The following is a 17,077-nucleotide window of genomic DNA, read 5'->3' as shown; positions in this document are numbered from 1 at the left end:
TCCCATTGTACTAGTACCTAAAAAGAATGGTAAATTATGAGTGTGTGTGAATTTAAAGAAGGTTAATGCAACCACGATAAGGGATAACTATCCCTTGCCTCCTACAGACCATGTCCTAGAACGAATAGCAGGCAAGCGGGCATACTCCTTCTTAGATGGGTTTCTAGGCTACAACCAACTCGCGAATGCCCCTGAGGATCAATACAAGACAATGTTTTCCATGAAATGGGGTATATACACATATAGGGTGATGCCTTTTGGCTTGACAAATGCCTCAACAACATTCCAACAGTTGATGGTACATGCCTTTAGGGATTACTTGAGAATTTTCTTGGAAATTTACATGGATACTTATGTGTACACTCTCTCTTGAGAGGAACATACCGAGCACCTCAAAAAAGTGTTTGAGAGGTGCAAGACTTACTGATTCTGTCTTAACTTGGAAAAATGCATATTCATGGTTAAACATGGCTGAATCTTGGGACATATTGTCTTAGAAAATGGGATAACAATTGATTTGGATAAAATCAAGGTGATTGTAGAAATGCCTAGACCACAAAATGTAAAATAGGTACAATGCTTCATGGGACACTATGGGTACTATAGGAGGTCTATACATAAGTATGAAATCATTTCCCAACCCCTGTGTAAACTTATAGTAGCCTTTGAATGGACAACTAAGTGTGATGAATCATTTGAGAAATTGAAGAAAGCACTCATATCTGCTCCCAGTATTGATAGCACTAGATTGGGAGAAGATATTTCATGTTGATATAGATGCTTTGGCATTTGCTATTGGATGCATCTTGGCTCAGTAGGAGAGGGATATATGGATCTTCTAGTCTGCTATGCAAGCAGGCAACTCAATAGTGCTAAAAAGAATTACACCACTACGGAGCGAGAGGGCCTGGGAATGATATATGTTGTTAAGAATTTTTGGCATTATCTCCTTGCAAACAAATTTGTGTTTTTTGGGATCATCAAGCTCTCCTATACCTCGTAAACAAACCATGTAATATAGGGTGAATTGTATGATGGTTTATCATTTTTCTAGAGTTTGAGTTTACAGTTGTGGTAAAAAAAGGGAAGACACATCGACGAGCCGATCATCTTTGCAGATTACCAAATGGAGAAGCTCCAGAAGGAATAGACGATGATATTCATGATGCTTATCTTTTCAACATTGAAATGATTCCTAAGTGGTCAGAGCAGATTGTCACCCTACTATCCTATGGAGGAGAGTTCAATAGAATAGGGCAGGAGTGTAAATGGCGAACGGTTCAACAAGCAAGATATTTCCAACTACTTGGTGGCTATTTGTATCATTTAGGGATCGATAACATTTTGCGTTTATGCATAAGTTCGGAGGAGTACGACTGTTACCTTCAAGAAGCACATGTTCAAGACTTAGCATTTCATTGTGCACAAAGGAAAACATATCAGCGCTTGAAACAATTAGGGGTTTATATTTAACAAATTCAACAAACCCTTTTTCCAAAGTATCGGCAAAATTTGTTTTGCCCACGCAGAAAAAAGGAAATAAAGAGATAATTTTAATGAATGACTATGCATTGCAAAGAATGCATGGAGACTCCGAATAGTATTTTTAGTGCATATTGAATTTGTATGTCAGAGAAAAACACATGTTTGTATACAATTGAATATTTGAATAGCCTTACTCGATCTTGGTGGTGGTCTTTCACCTCATGCTTTAGTCTTGAAAGAAAATGCTCCTATTATGCTATTGCGGAATTTAGATCCAAGATGTGGATTATGTAATGGAATCAAATTGATATGCAAATAGTTTCATCATAGGGTAATTGACTCAAAGATAATTGCAAGATCAAATATTGGAGAGAGAGTTTTTATTCCAAGGATAGACTTTGTTGTTGGAACCCATCAGGGGCATCCATTTCAAATGAAGCATCATCAGTTTCCAATCGAGTCAGCTTTTGGGATGATAATCAATAAAGCACAAGGGAAAACAATGGGAATTCTTGGTCTATTTTTTGCATCATCGGTCTTCTGTCACGGAAAATTATATGTTGCAATGTCATGCGTGCAAAGTACAACTGCTACAAGAATTGTTGTCAATACTGAAAGGAGTTACACTATACTTCAAACATTGTATTCAAGGAAGTATTATAGCTAGCAAACTGATAACATTAAGTACAAATTGACATTGTGACTTTCACTTAAATTCAAATACACTCGATATTAAATTTGATTGATAACTCTTAGATCAAACTATTGGCCACAAATAGATCCTTGTTCATATCACTGAATTTATTCGAGGTATTAATCTTATTTTTTAAAGTGGAGTATTAACTTGACCTTTTATTTGCTTGAGAAGGTTTGCTTACACATTGAGATACTTTGTTGAAGATCCACCATGATAGAGGGGAAGAGTTCCAACTATGTTTTTGGTGTTCTTATTTGATACAACTGATCATACTATATTGTAAGATTTTTAATATGGCAAAATGGTAGTTTTAAGATTTTATTGCTCTACATAATTCATGGACGCCTTTGCAGAGGTCACAATCATTGAGGATTTATCATCGTATGTGTTTATGAAATGCTATATCTAGATAGAGATATGTCTATGGAAGCTCTCAAATACTATCATGTTGCCATTTCTTTAGATCACGAACATCGTTAAATTCAAGTCAATATTTGGTTTGTGAGTGATGATAGGCAAAGAAATGTGCAACATGTGGGGGTTGTTAGAGATTGCACTCAATTAAGGATATTCACTTGAGTTAACCCTCCCTCCCCCCCATCTTGCAAAATGTATATAACATAGGTCCTTGGATTTATAAAGTCTATAATGCGATCTCTTAGAGGCTATACTTTGGACAAATAGCTCTTTTGTATTGTCTCTACTACATTCAATGTTTTCAATGCATCTTTGTGAAATTGTGAAGTGGGTTTTTATCTACCACACACACACACACACACAACACGCATGTGTGTGTGTGTGTGTGTGTGTGTGTGTGTGAGAGAGAGAGAGAGAGAGAGAGAGAGAGGGTGCACTTTTCTAATTTCTAATGTAGTTTAACATAGGTGATGACCTGTTGGCTATTCTCCCAGTACATATAGAGATATTTAGTTATTTGAAAATTAAAGATGAGTACATTTGTCAAGGAATTAATGGTGCATGGTGCTAGTTGCATCATTGGGTGTATTCATATGCAGATGGTGGTACGAAAATTGTGGACGCTTAAGCATTTCACTTTGTAAAGTGTCACAAATCTTGAACGAGATAAAAATGATGAGAGCTCTACAAAATCTATATTTTAGATGCAGAGTTTGAAATTTTGAAATCAATTGTAAAGTTTATCAATGAAATATATTGGAGTGATCCCAACCGTCCAACTCTAAAATAGAATATGAGTCATTGTAAATATAAACATTGAGCTAATTTTAAAGATTGACGTGATGGAGCTCTTTTTGGCATAGCAACTTTCATGTTTTTGTATTTTGTATGACTGAGTAATTGAAGTGTACGTATTGTGCTTATACTTTTTTTGAAGTATTTATATGCACGTTTTGCAAGTGGCTATGTTAATCATATATATATATATATATATATATATATATATATATATGTATATATATCTCCCCCCACAACTTTAAGCTTTCAACACTAATGTTGTCCTCTTTTCTTGCAACCAAAAAAATGGCTCACAAAATTAAAAACTCTTATTAGTGATGCCTTTGAAGAAAGTTTGTTACCTGCTAAATGGGGATGGCAATGGGCATGGAAAGTGATCGATTAAAATTGTATTGTATGGGGATCACATGTAGATGAAGAGTTGGACACAATTTATATCAGGTTGCTCGATCCCTGTTTCTTGCCCAATCTTAGGCTCATGCTCTTAAAGCAAGAGCTTGGGCTGGTTCGGAATTACAAGATTTACTTGAGTTGGGATCCAAAAAATAGATCTAAGAGAAGTGTGTTGAGCTCTAGCTCAATATCTTGATCGTGTTAAAATAGCATGACTAAGAGTGCTATGTAGACATATTCCAAAGCCTTTTTGGCAATAATGTAACTTTTGAACTTTACAAATTGTAGAAAAAAATCATTTTTTTGTTTTTAATATCTCTCCTTAGTGATGTGCTTTTGTGTAATCTCTCTCTCTCTCTCTCTCTCTCTCTCTCTCTCTCTCAAGGTAGAGGGAGACATGATAAGGAAAAGAAGCAAAAAAGGTTTAATGTAGCAAGAGTAAACCCAAGACAATTTGTCTCAAATGTTTGCAAGCATAAGTGAAAAATTGCAATTTGATTATATATATTTGACACACAAATGCGCGATAACAAAAAGGGAAGCTGCACACATTAACCTTCCCCCCCCCCGTCAAAGACGGAGGGGGACAAACCGACATTTGAGCATGGGTAAACAAATATTAGTAGGTTAATCGTGATGATATTCATCATGTGTGTGTCATGGGGAGATGTATAAAGACCCACCCACCCACCGGCGGGTCTCGCTCGCTAGTACTGAGAAGAATAGTGAAGATACATGACATGTGCAAAGAGTGAGACAAGGAAAATTAGTAGGAAGTGTCAAGAAATATTGAGAATTTTTAGTCTAACTTTCATTATTTATGTGGCCAGGTTCAAGTGGCACAATACTAGAAGAGCAGAGAGACTGGTTGTGCATCTCTACCTCAATTCACACATTTGATCAAACAAGTATTGATGAAAAGAAGAAGTGCATGATAATTCATTGGCCAAAATTGGCATAGGAAGAGCGGCAGTGGGTTCTTTCTTTCTAGGAGGGCCTCTGTATAGCACGATCATATCAGGCTGAGGCATGGAAGGTCATGCCTTTGCCCTTTCGTGTGTAAGGGCGCTTAAGAGTGGAGAGTAGTTACCCTTTCGTGTGTAAGGGTGCTTAACAGCAGAGAGCAGTTAAAATGTGGAGGAAAAATTTCTGAGGTCAACCTTAAGTTTGCAGTTTGGACTGTGGTGATCTGTGGCCGCATGTAGCTAAACAGTAATTACCAAACACAGAAAGGAAGGGAGACTCGGGAGCGTGAAGAAGTCGTCGACTTTTACGCAGGCGTTGGAACGGTCGCGATGTGTTTAAGGAATGACGGCGTCCCCGCTCTTCTTCTCCTCTCTCGCTGTCATGCATGGAGCTTCCGCCATAGCTTGCAAAGCCAAAAGCAACATCATGATGTGTGCATGGCTGGATGAGAAAGAGGCCTGCATGATCATCGACTCCTGCACTTTTTCTGCATTTTTACCCCCATCTGGTGAAGTTCTTCGCTGTTGGTGCTCTTTCTCAAGTGCCATCAATTTACCTTATTTGTAGCATCAAAACCAGCGATTCTATCTTTCTCCCAGAAACCTGCTGCAGGCAAGTTTTCGTCTTCATGCTCGTCTTGTTTCCCACTCCAGAAGCCTAGTGCTATATTTTCTGCGTGATATCAATTACCTTGCCTAATTGATCATTGCCTGAATCATCTGTGACGTGCTGGCAATGACTCTCTGCTTAATTCTCGTCAGGCACGCTTGCACCACTTGAACAATTACTTGCTCTGCTTATACTAGTTGCGACTTTTCCCACAAGAAATGGAGGAGATGAGTTAAATTAGCCTTTTCTTCGCCTTTCAATTGGATTGAAGAAACTTGTGTGTTTAACAGCGCCATAGTTCCTCGTGAAGGCAATAGACACATCACTCTGTGTTAAACATGTTTTTCACCAGTTCCTACATATTGAATATTCTGATCATTAACACCTTATGATGCTAACATTTCTTATGTTCAGAAATATGACAATTTGTGGAGGTTCCCCACGGCTTGTGGTTCGCTACATCTATGGCTTCATTTTCCTTATCACAAGCATAATGGCCTGGGTGCTTCGAGACTACAGCCACAATGCTTTGTCTCATTTCCACTGTAATTTCTCTCCCCTTCTGCTGTATTAAGTATGTAATCCCTGACCGAACACAGAGATGTGATCAGGCGATAAATGCATGTGTACAGTCCTTTTAAAGGTGTTAATGTGTCATTCTTTGCATTTGCTCACAGAGAAGACAGGTGTTTATGAATTGATATGGGTTTGTCGAAGCTAATCTGTATTTCTGACAGAGAAGGCTTGCTATTGCAATCTTATATCTCATTTTTTTGTATGATGGTTGTGCAAAAAGATTTGAAAGGTTGTGAAGGAGGACATGACTGTCTTGGATCTGAAGGAGTGCTCCGAGTTAGTTTGGGATGCTTTGTATCCTGTTCTTTGCAGAATTTGAGTCTCTAAATTAAAAGGTTGTGCATCTGCTATGTGACAAAGCGAATCCAAGCTTGTCCTTGACTGGTGACAGGTATTCTTTATGATAATGTACCTTACTACGGTAGGGACACAGAAGACTAGTGATCCTCGAGATCCTTGGCATTCTGGATGGTGGTTTATTAAAATCTTGCTCTGGATTGTTCTAATGATCACCCCTTTCTTTATTCCTTCTACCTTTGTCCAACTTTATGGTATGTTGTCATGCTAGCAGATTCGAAAATTTATAGAGCTTCTTTGTTTTGGTACAACTCACTTCTTTGGTCACAACCCTATTTGCAATTCATGCATGCTTGCCACTGTCCACACACATGCAAACAAGGTTGCGACCAAAGAAGGGTGTTGTACTTAAACGAAGAAGTTCTTCAAAGTGCTTTTTGTTTATGTGGTCATGTTGTCTTGTATTTTTTTCCAGGTGAAGTGGCCCGCATTGGTGCAGGGTAAGTCTCATTTGGTTCAATCCATCATCCGTTTTCATCCTGTAATTTTTAACATGCATGACTGATCAATTCTGTGAATATTTTATGACCTCAACAAAGTATTCTGGTTATGAAAGCTAGAGAGGTTGGAGGGAAGCTTTGATGTAGAATAACAGAGGCCAGTCAATGAGTGTTGTATGCGCATCCATTTAGGGAAGAGTAGGGAGGCAAAGCCAAAGAAGCCACTGCAAAGTACAAGTTTGTTTTTTTTGAATTGGAGTGAGGCATGGCAGAAAGACTAGAAAATTGGACGAAGTCTTGTGGTTATGTTATATCTATAGCAGGCCCAAGGATGTGATTTTTGATTGATGCATCCAGGTTTTGTAATTTGTTGTGTAGAAAGACAGCTTTCCTGCTGCATATACAATGATCCAGGGGCTCTTGTTTTTTGCTAGTGGTAAGGAGGGCGTCTAGTCGAGGGAGCATTGGGATGAGTGTCCAATGTCCAAGTGGATCTTTATTTGAGTACTGGAACAAGGTGGCAGTGGGTTTTACTTATAAGAGGAGCCATGCGTCTTGTTTCCATGTAAACCGCTGAGCCTGAGAAACACGTGCATGTATGCTGGGGATTTGTGAACAAAACTTTTTGATTGGAGTCGGAAGCGATTTCCTTAATTTTGTTCACGCTGTTTACAGAGTCTTTCTCATTATTCAAGTGGTCAGTGTCATCAATTTTATTTTCCTGTGGAATGAGGACTGGTTATCTGAGAAAAAGTTCCGGCGCTGGTAAGCTACTCATGAAATATTTTCTAGTATTAGTAAGGATGAGACTGTTTTGATGAAATGTTTTTGTATGCAGTTACATACCCACAATTGTTATAACAGGTCTATCTTACTCTGGTGCATTGGGCGGTATAGTCTTGATGTACATGTGGTTCACACCACAAATCTCCTGCGGACTGAACATTTTCTTTGTTACATTCACACTTATACTTCTTCAGTTGATGACTGGCATCTCACTTCATTCCAAAGTAAATTTCTGAAGAGCCATTTAAATGTTTGTGACAGCTTGTTTTCCTGTTTTGCAAAACATCGCTTTTTAACAGGTAAATGCAGGTTTATTGACATCTGGGTTGATGGCATTATATATAGTCTTTTTATGTTGGTCTGCCATTATGAGGTATTTCATTACATTAATTTGCTTGCAAAGAAAGGGGAGTCTGTGTTTCTCATGTGTTGATGTTGATGCTGTTGTCATAGTGAGCCTTCCACAGAGAAGTGCAATACTAGGCCCCGCCAGACTGGCAGAGGAGATTGGGTCACTGTCATTGTAATTGTCTTGAGAATGCTTTTTTGTTGAATTTCTGTCAAGGTTCTGTTTGTGTTGCGATGAGCTATGCAACCTGCTTAAAAAAACTTGGTGCCATCCCTATTTCTTTCGATAAATGCTGTGGTATTCTAATTCTTGGGATCTTTACTGCTTAGTTTCACCAAAGTTAAGTACGGTATTGTTTTTTGTCCAGAGTTTTATGCTTGCGGTGCTGGTTTTGGTAGTGGCAACCACCACAACTGGAACTGACTCTGATTGTTTTAGTGTGAGCTACTCTTTGCAACGCTTTCTGTTTCTTGAATAAGCAGGTCTATCCCTCTAGGGAATAGTTTGTCAGCATTCTTTGGTTGATGATGACAGTTCAAAGGTGACAAGCCCAAAGCGGAGGATGATGTGCCCTACGGATATGGGTTTTTCCACTTTGTATTTGCTACAGGTGCAATGTATTTTGCTATGCTGTTTGTGGGGTGGAACCTTCACCAGACAATGACCAAGTATGCTTCTTACCCTTTATTTGTTATGCTTACATTAGTACCACCTTGTGAAGAAAACGAAGAAGCATATCATATGGCTCCATCTCCTTAACTGCATCACAACATGCAGGTGGAGTGTAGATGTTGGTTGGGCAAGTGTGTGGGTGAAGATGGCAAGTGAATGGGTTGCTGCGGCTCTATATAGTGGGTGTTTTATCCTTGTCAATCTGAGACGTCAATATATAAGATCAATTATAGGCATTCACAATAACCTTCTTTTTGGTTTTTTATGTGCAGTTTGGACCATGATTGGACCTCTCCTGCTAAGGAACAGAGATTTTTCAAGGTTTCAAGAGCAACTTGGGCCTTGACAGGATGTGTCTTAGTGACAAGCGGAGGCTACACTTGATCTTGCGAAGTTCATAGCTGTATATTAGTGTATTGAAATTGAGCTAATGTACAGTTTTTGTAGTAGTGTTCTTATAGTGGTTTCTGTTTTGTGCGACTATCAAGTATTTTCTCTTGTTTTGGAAAGAAGAATTTGGCCAGTAGCAGTGAAGCAGCGCTTATTACTTGAACCACTGCATCCTTTGCATTATCGAGCTTTGGTCAAATTTATACACAAATATGTATATATATATATGATGTATTGAAAACTCTCTCTCTCTCTCTCTCTCTCTGGGATAAACCTTAAGCTCGAGCAATCTTGGAAATAATCCCCTTAAGCTCTTTGGTGCAGGGGTTGTTAAAGCTTGAGCTGAAGTGGGAGACGTCGATAAGAGAACAAAACCATGATGAGACTTTGATGGGCAGGTTGATGGGACAGCATGTGCTGCTGTGTAATGTCCGAATGCCATGTGAGGCTTTAGGAGAGCTCCTCCTTGCGCCTTGTCCCTTGGGATTGCAAGTTATAACCAAAATGGGCAAGGCCAACCAAATCGACTTATTTTAATGGATGGAGCATGAGAATATCGACCTTCAAAAGGGTAGCCTATGCTTGCTCGGTTTAGCCCAACACTCTTTTATCAATGTCCCAAAGGAGAAGAGACCCAAGTGGACAAATCTCCACGTTGGGAGAGCCAGTGCCTTCAAAAATTGCTATATATAGAAAGAGCTTTTGATTTAAGCACTCCTATTACCTTACCCTTGGAAACTTTGGAAGAAAGCCAACTCTCCTCTCCAAGAGTTTTATAAATGCAAAGAAGAGATGGCACTATAAAATATTGCATTGGGGGAGGTATAACATCGTTTTAGTCTAGTTTGTTTGGTATTTAGAACTACATGGACGGGGTCTGTTTTGATCTAGTATATTTAGCTTTTGAATGACTACATCAAGGCATGCGAATGGATTTCAAGATTGCATGTCTATATTTCTTTGTCAATTTTCATGCCATGGACAACGATAAACATCATTTATGTCTACTTTTGCACTAACACGGCCAAGATGGTGACAACGTTTATTTTGTCGTTAAATATGGTATGGATGTAAATATATATTACACAAAATTATTATTCTCTTACTTTACATAAAAGATACAATTGTCTCTTAGTGGGCGACTCCACATGATCATGATATGTCGGTTCTTTTGGAAGATTGGGGAGATTGTGTGATTCATGTTTTTCCAAGTTCAACTTTTGAAAGATTGGAGAGTTTTACGTTTTTCCAAGTTCAAATGTACAAGGTTGAGGACATGCTCTAGTGTGTACGATTCACGAGTATATAGTTCTTTCTTATGACAATTTTTGCTCTATTGGTGTGATTTGAGTTATGCTTCGAGCTTGCCAAGTTTGCAGCTCCAAGGGCCTAGGGTGGTATCGTTGGTGGAAACAAGGCATGTTCATTTTCAATGTCGACAAGATGCTGTCCCGAAGTCAATATGCATGAGAGCAGCTCACTTATAAATTGGGTTGATGACACACATTTTTTAATGATTCCAACGGGATAAGAGCTTCCTAAAATGTTCCACAAGGTATGATATGGAAAGATTCCAAGGGTGTCTTTTGTACGACCCTTGTATTCAATGCTTAGGCGTAGCATACTCTTACGATTTGTTTAGGTGCAAGAATTTCATTCACGTCTTCACGTAAAGTGTGAAGTGGTAATAGCTCATGTTATTAACACTCCTTGAGAGTGTTAATAACATCAAATTCACAATGACTGGCTAGAATCAGGCTTTTCTGTGAGCTTGTCGGGTATCTTTTCTGCCCATCGGGCCTTGTTGGATGAGCAGCGATGCACGACGGGCTCGGCTATTTTCTTTTCCTGAGTCTCATGTTTGGAGGTGGCTATATAAGCAGTGTCCCCTCCTCCAAGCCCTCGGTTTTGACACACACTGTAAAGTTTTCACTAAACAATTTTAGTTGAGGTTTACTCCTTTAGCTTTTGTCAGGTAACTTTGATCCCTCTATTTTCTAAAATCCACGAATAGTTACCTCCCACGTGTGTCTATCCGCTTGGAAACAGGTTTGGGTAGGGAGTATCCTTGTGGAGGGGTTAGGTGGTGCAAGTGCTTGGGGCTCATCTTTGTAGCTGGAATGGAACGCTCCTTATCACTACACCGGCGTACTTGTCTGCTACCTTCCCTGGGTGTCTATCCATCTGGAAACAGGTTTGGATAGGGAGCATCTTTGTGGAGGGTTTAAGTGGTGCAAGTGCCCGGGGCTCATGTCTATAGATGGAATGAAGCGCTTCTTATCATTACACCGGCATACTTGTTTGTTACGTTTAGTTACCTCCTGTGGGTGTCACCGTTTGGAAACAGGTTGGACAGGGAGCATCCTTATGGAGGGTGTAGGTGATACAAGTGCATGTGGCTCATTTCTATAGTTATAATGTAGCGTTTCTTATCACTACATCAGCGCACTTGTCTGTTACGTTTAGTTACCTCCTCTAGGTGTCTATCCGTCAGGAAACATGTTTGGATAGAGAGCATCCTCATGAAGGGTTTAGATGGCGTAAGTGCTTGGGATTCATTTCTATTATTGGAATGGAGCGCTCCTCATCACTACACCGGCATACTTGTTTGCTACGTTTAACTACTTTCTCTGGGTGTCTATTCGCTGGAAATATATTGGACAAGGAGCATCCTCGTGAAGGATTTAGGTAGTCCAAGTGCTTGGGGATCATTTCTATTTTTGGAATGGAGCACTCCTTATCACCATCGATTTCATGTCATTTTTTGTTTTATTTTATATGTATATTATTTTGTTGTATTATTCAAATATTCAATTAAATTCAATTTTTTTAAAAACCTAACATTATTATGATTGTATGAATGCATAGGTGGCTTGTGAACTTATCATGGATACTATTGCTTGCTCCCAAAACATCAATGAAAGTACTTCTAGTCGCCATCGACTGGTGGTGAAAGATCAAACAATGGAGCTTCCAATAAAGAGAAGCGTAAGGTTGGTTGTAAGGTGCTAGGGCCTGAGTGGCAATTTTTATAGAATGTAAGATCATTTATAGATTGGCGTTGCAAATTATGTGGTAAATTTTTTTTAGGAGGTGTACTTCGTATTATGGAACACTTTCTTGGATCGGGGAATGGAACAGCTAATAGGGAGAATGAAGGTAGATGTAATGGCGTATGTCATGGGCGTGCTACGAAACGCTTGAGAGAGTTATTAGGATGTAGCCAATGCAAAGCGACCTAGAATACAAAATCCAAACCAGTTGGCTTCAAAGTACCAATGTAGTGTTGCCTCAGCACAAGGCAAGCAAAATAGTGGTGCGCCTCCATGTCGGCCACTACACATACACAAAGACTAATACTCATGGTGGGTCTTTCGAGTACCAGTTTGGAATGCATAGAATGAGGCAAGTAAGTTTCGAGCAAAGCTTTCGATCAACTACTCTTGAAGAGGCACATCTGCTCTTGCACAAGCTATCTATTTACATGCGGTTCTATGATGATGATCACACGAGAGCCATGAAAGCATACATGAAAGAAGATCAATCAGTATGGTGTTCGTTTCCCCCCTCTATCATATCATCATATGCGGACAACGTTCTTGGAGAAATGTTTTGTAGTAGACACTTGGCCTGCGAGCCAAGTGTCTACTACAAAAATGTGGCCCGCGAGCCACAGTTCACAAAAAAGAGATTACATGGCTTGACAATTGTTCTATACCCCACCAAATTGTTAACCTTCAATGCTATATATATTTACATCACTGCTCCACAATACCCTTCTTTGTCGGGTAGGAGGACAATCATCCACCTCAAGGTTTGCATCCAATTCAAACAAAGTACATCCGCCAAGCTCATGAAATTCTAGTTCTCCGATGGTCACCTCTTTCCCTTGCTCTTGGTCATCTTCATTGATATCCACAGTCCATCCTCGGGGGGTGCACTATGTAATCATGTTAATGTATAGCATGAGTTCGAAAGGAGGGGTTTTAAAATGCACAAATTTTAGGCAATTTAACAGAGATACATTAAAATAAGGGATTTTTATATTCAGTTTTGAAAACAAATCCTAAAATAAAGAGTCATTTTATTAATTCATACATGTTAAAAGAGGGGTTCTTTTAATACCCCACGAACGCATGTTATATAGGGGATACTGAACGCTGAACCCCCCAAGAGTCCATCGTGGTCTACCTTCTGCATACCTTTCTAATTGAATATTGGTGAGGAGCCTATGATTGCAATACATGTATACCAAATTCTTGACATGATCACTTAGAATCCAATTATGAATAGTCGATTGTACATTGTTATAGGTACTCCAATTTCGCTCGGAACTTGAGTTGGCAGCACATTGTGCAAGAACCCTAACATCCAATTTGTGTAATGTAGGTGCCCAAGCACCATTTATGAGCCACCACCTCCATACTGGCTGTTTCGATGTAAGGTTTTGCACAAACTCTGAACTAAAAAGGCCATCCTTTAACATGTACTTTGTTAAGTCGACGACTGCCTGCACTTGATCATCTAGATTTTTGAAGAAATTACTGACACGTCATAGAAGTCTTCAATGGGCTCTTCATATAATTCATCACAGTTCATGTTCCACTACTCTGGGTCAAGCAGAAAAGAAATACTATACAATGGACTATGAACACTAACCCATTGAACATACTTATTTAAGATATCTCTTTTATATTTATTAAAGGGTGCTCTCCAAGGCGTAATCATCCAAGACTTCAAACTCTCCTGAACATTATACCAGTCCATGTTTACCTTTCCTATGTTGGATAACTTCAGATCAAATTGTCGCAACGATAGCCTCACAAGCTTAATCACCAAGTATGTATCACCAACATCAGACCAAAAGTGTCTATCATTAATAAGCACTTTCAAGGACCACACCTTTGTTTTTACTTTTTCTGGTAATTCAGCTTCCCACTCATAGAAACTAGCACAAATAAATTTCTCCAAGACAACATTTTTGTTTTGCAACAAACTTTCCATAGTGCAGAAATTAGTGCAAAATCTTGTTTCACATGGCAACTTCAATATTATAGACATACGTTACTAATACATGTCCAACACACGTTGTCTTTTTCAATTGAACCTTCACCATCTTCCTTGCTTTATCTATAATTCTTTTGAACCAATCAATGGAATCTTTTTTATACCAACCAACTACTGCTTTATTGTTAGTTTGGTTTCTTGAATCAATGGGCGCATTTATACACTTTGCATTTATAAGGTTCAATGACAAGTTATTTTTACCACCAATACCTATCAACATTGTCAAATGCTACTTTAACGTGTACAACTACTAGAGTTAAGTACATTTATGACACTAATATTAGAACCACCATGTTGGATATACACCAGGTAGGACTTCACATATCACTTTATCCACTTGTTTTATTACAATGCAATTTGCAAAACACATTAGACACAATGAGATTACTTTGCAGCCAAAAGTTTTGTAAATGAGAGTATCATATATTATGAGTTCAAAAAGTCACTGCAAGTTTTACATTGCTTCATCTTTCATTGCAAGGGTGTCATATACAATGATTCAAAAAGTCATTGCACTTTTCACAAGGCTTCAAATTTCATTGCAAAGTTTATGATGTTTATAAAGAGAAATTCAGGTTGTCCAAAATAGAGTCTCTCTCTTATAGTGGCTGCCACTAAGCGTTGATAATCTTTCTCCATTTTAAACATAGAATACATAAGATCATCAATTGGAGCCTTGCAAATATGACACTCCTTTTTATTCACCATGCTCTATATGAGACATGGAAAATGGTACAAATGGCCGCAAGGTGTTTTATAGTGACCATTTCAACTATGGAAAAAGTGCCTACAGATCGGACAAGGACCCACAGTGTGTTACGAGACTGGGCACCCTCCTGTTGTAGTGGTTAGCTGCAATTGGGATAGCCGGCGTAATGGTTAATTATGCGCTGTCTATTTATTTTACTAATTGAGTTGATGATGATTTTGTAGAGTGGAATGCGGGGAGTTGATGAAGAGGCGACGGCAATTACTCTTGGCCATTTTATATTTGCACAGTATCTTAGAACATCATTACAATAAGCCACTATGGCTCTGTAAATAGTTGTAGTGGGAACTCCCCTTATGGGTCATGCAAGAACTAATGAGCTTCACTCATTTGCAACAGTAAAGTGGTTGTAAAAAGAGGGCCCTCAATTTTTGGCACCTTAAACTCAAAAATAATATATTAAATACCAACTCCACAAGAGAGGTGCCATGGAGTTTGGGGCTAGATTTAGGCCTTTCTCTTACAGATTCTCTTCTCTACTCTCTTATGCTATGGTTATTTTGCTGTGTACTCTCTAATCTAGTCTCCATCCCTTACACATCTCTTACACTCTCTTACAAGCATGTCTATGTCAATTCTATGTTTACAGTGTGTGTGTGTGTGTGTGTGTGTGTGATAGTCTAGGTGTGAGTGTGTGTGCTTGGAAATTGGAAGAAGAGGTGGACAGGTTGATGGTGATTGTTTGGAAGCTTGTGTTGAATATTTTAAGCGATCGATCTCCCCCTCTTCACCCAACAGTGGTATCAGAGCCTCATGTTCGAGGATAAATCGGCACCAGATTTCAATTTTAAGAAGGATTTCCTCCAATTGACAAAATCCCAATTGCAATTCATCGACCTTGCAATTCAAGGATTCAAGGACTCGTGGAAATTCGAAGTATAATTGATCGAATTTGCAAAAGAAAACTTGACTGTTAATTGGTGGCTACTCGGCAACTGATTTCCAATTCGGCTTCATAACGACCCAAAATATGGTATGTCGAGTGTCCACTTTCAATTTTAATGCATAATCATTGCGGATTGTGAAGGCAAGAAGAAAGCAGAAAAGCTTGGAGAGTCGGGAAATTCTTGATTTCGAAAAGCTAGTTGCAATCGAGCAATTACTTTGTCATATGGACGATATCGGAAAGCTTAGTTAAAGAGGAAAGAGAGACGGATTGAAGGAGAGAGGAGGAAATAAAAGCTTATCACGGAAACTCGAAGATTGAGGGAAAGGAAGAAGACACGAGTCGATAAGGGTGCAAGTTTAGCTCAAAACCAACAAATTTTGGCTCTCAACATTACTGCCAAGTCCCCGTGGGAAGCAACACCTACAACCGAAAAAGCTCCTCTGTCGACTTGCTTGAAACCTATCGAAATTGCCCTCAAACTGGTCGCCCAGGGGGTGTGTACCCTTGGTCCTTCTTGCTCGTGGGTCAAGAAGCCTTCTACTGGCCGTAGCAAACTCTGCAAGCCCTCGCGTTGTTGGCAGCCCTGACTGCACGCCACCATGCATTAGGAGTACACACTTTAATCAAAAAGTGTGGCTTAACGCATTAAAGCATTGATTTTTGGTTGACCGCCCACTGCAAAAACTTACAAGCCTTACCATTTAAAACTTGGCCGCCCATTGTTCCTACCTGGCCGCCCACTGCAGTCTTCCTTTACTTTGGCCGCCCACGGCAATATTCGATTCATTTGGCCCCCCACTGCAGCATACGGTCCCGTTTTAAAATAAACCTTCAAAATTATTTAACCCAAGCCTCTAAAGGCTTTCCAATTCAACTGTGGCCATTTCAACTTAAGTATTAAGTTGGCCCCCTTTTATTAAGGACTCGACACCCTTCTATAATAGCTTGGTCGGTCTCCACCGACCCAAATCAACAATAAGTCACCGACTCTATTAAAACCAGCTCAACTGACTCCTTTGGCCGCACAAGCTTTCTATTTCGCTTTTCAAAGGGGAATATTGGCCGTCTATTCTTCGCCGAACATCTTCGACAACCTTTGGGGTGAAAGTTAAAATTACCACTATCTTTTGGGATAAGGAGACCGGACGCTATAAAATTCATTTGGCTCGGTAAAGCACCATCGGACCGTCTACTTCTCTGGCAATTTCCTAGCGCATCGCCATTCCGGATTGGACGCCACCACTATTTTTCAGCTAAGTACATTACATTTCTGTTATTTATTTTACTTTTATTCCGCATATTGCATCTGTGAATATCACCAAATAGCCTTTTTAAGCATTACCATTTAAGTTTTTTTTTTTTTTTAAAGCACGCAATCATGGCACACCTTCCTCAGGCACCCACGATTGCGGAACAA

General features: G+C 39.3%; 1 protein-coding gene across 3 annotated transcripts; it reads left to right on the top strand.

The window, feature by feature from the left end:
- Positions 1 to 4,809: 4,809 nt before the first annotated feature.
- LOC147465970 (uncharacterized) lies at positions 4,810 to 9,740 on the top strand. 3 transcript variants are annotated; one of them, XM_086523021.1, is made up of 16 exons: positions 4,810 to 5,187; positions 5,271 to 5,368; positions 5,780 to 5,910; positions 6,162 to 6,235; positions 6,333 to 6,492; positions 6,714 to 6,738; positions 7,414 to 7,503; positions 7,577 to 7,748; positions 7,824 to 7,897; positions 7,978 to 8,047; positions 8,241 to 8,312; positions 8,408 to 8,541; positions 8,651 to 8,724; positions 8,818 to 8,866; positions 8,993 to 9,166; positions 9,260 to 9,740. In XM_086523021.1, exons 1-16 carry the CDS (start codon positions 5,086 to 5,088, stop codon positions 9,267 to 9,269), a joined length of 1,509 nt encoding a protein of 502 aa, XP_086379147.1. In that variant the 5' UTR covers positions 4,810 to 5,085; the 3' UTR covers positions 9,270 to 9,740. The 3 variants fall into 3 exon arrangements, 2 of the variants coding, with proteins under 2 accessions (XP_086379147.1, XP_086379140.1); XR_015189589.1 differs by having other exon boundaries at positions 5,147 to 5,368; positions 8,818 to 8,977; positions 9,059 to 9,166; XM_086523014.1 differs by lacking the exon at positions 9,260 to 9,740 and having other exon boundaries at positions 5,147 to 5,368; positions 7,603 to 7,748; positions 7,834 to 7,897; positions 8,818 to 9,028.
- Positions 9,741 to 17,077: the final 7,337 nt, after the last annotated feature.

The sequence above is a fragment of the Adiantum capillus-veneris genome, chromosome 1 (genome assembly GCF_014529385.1).
Source record: "Adiantum capillus-veneris isolate H3 chromosome 1, ASM1452938v2, whole genome shotgun sequence".
NCBI classification, from domain to species: domain Eukaryota; kingdom Viridiplantae; phylum Streptophyta; class Polypodiopsida; order Polypodiales; family Pteridaceae; genus Adiantum; species Adiantum capillus-veneris.
This window is presented reverse-complemented; position numbering and strand designations above follow the sequence as displayed.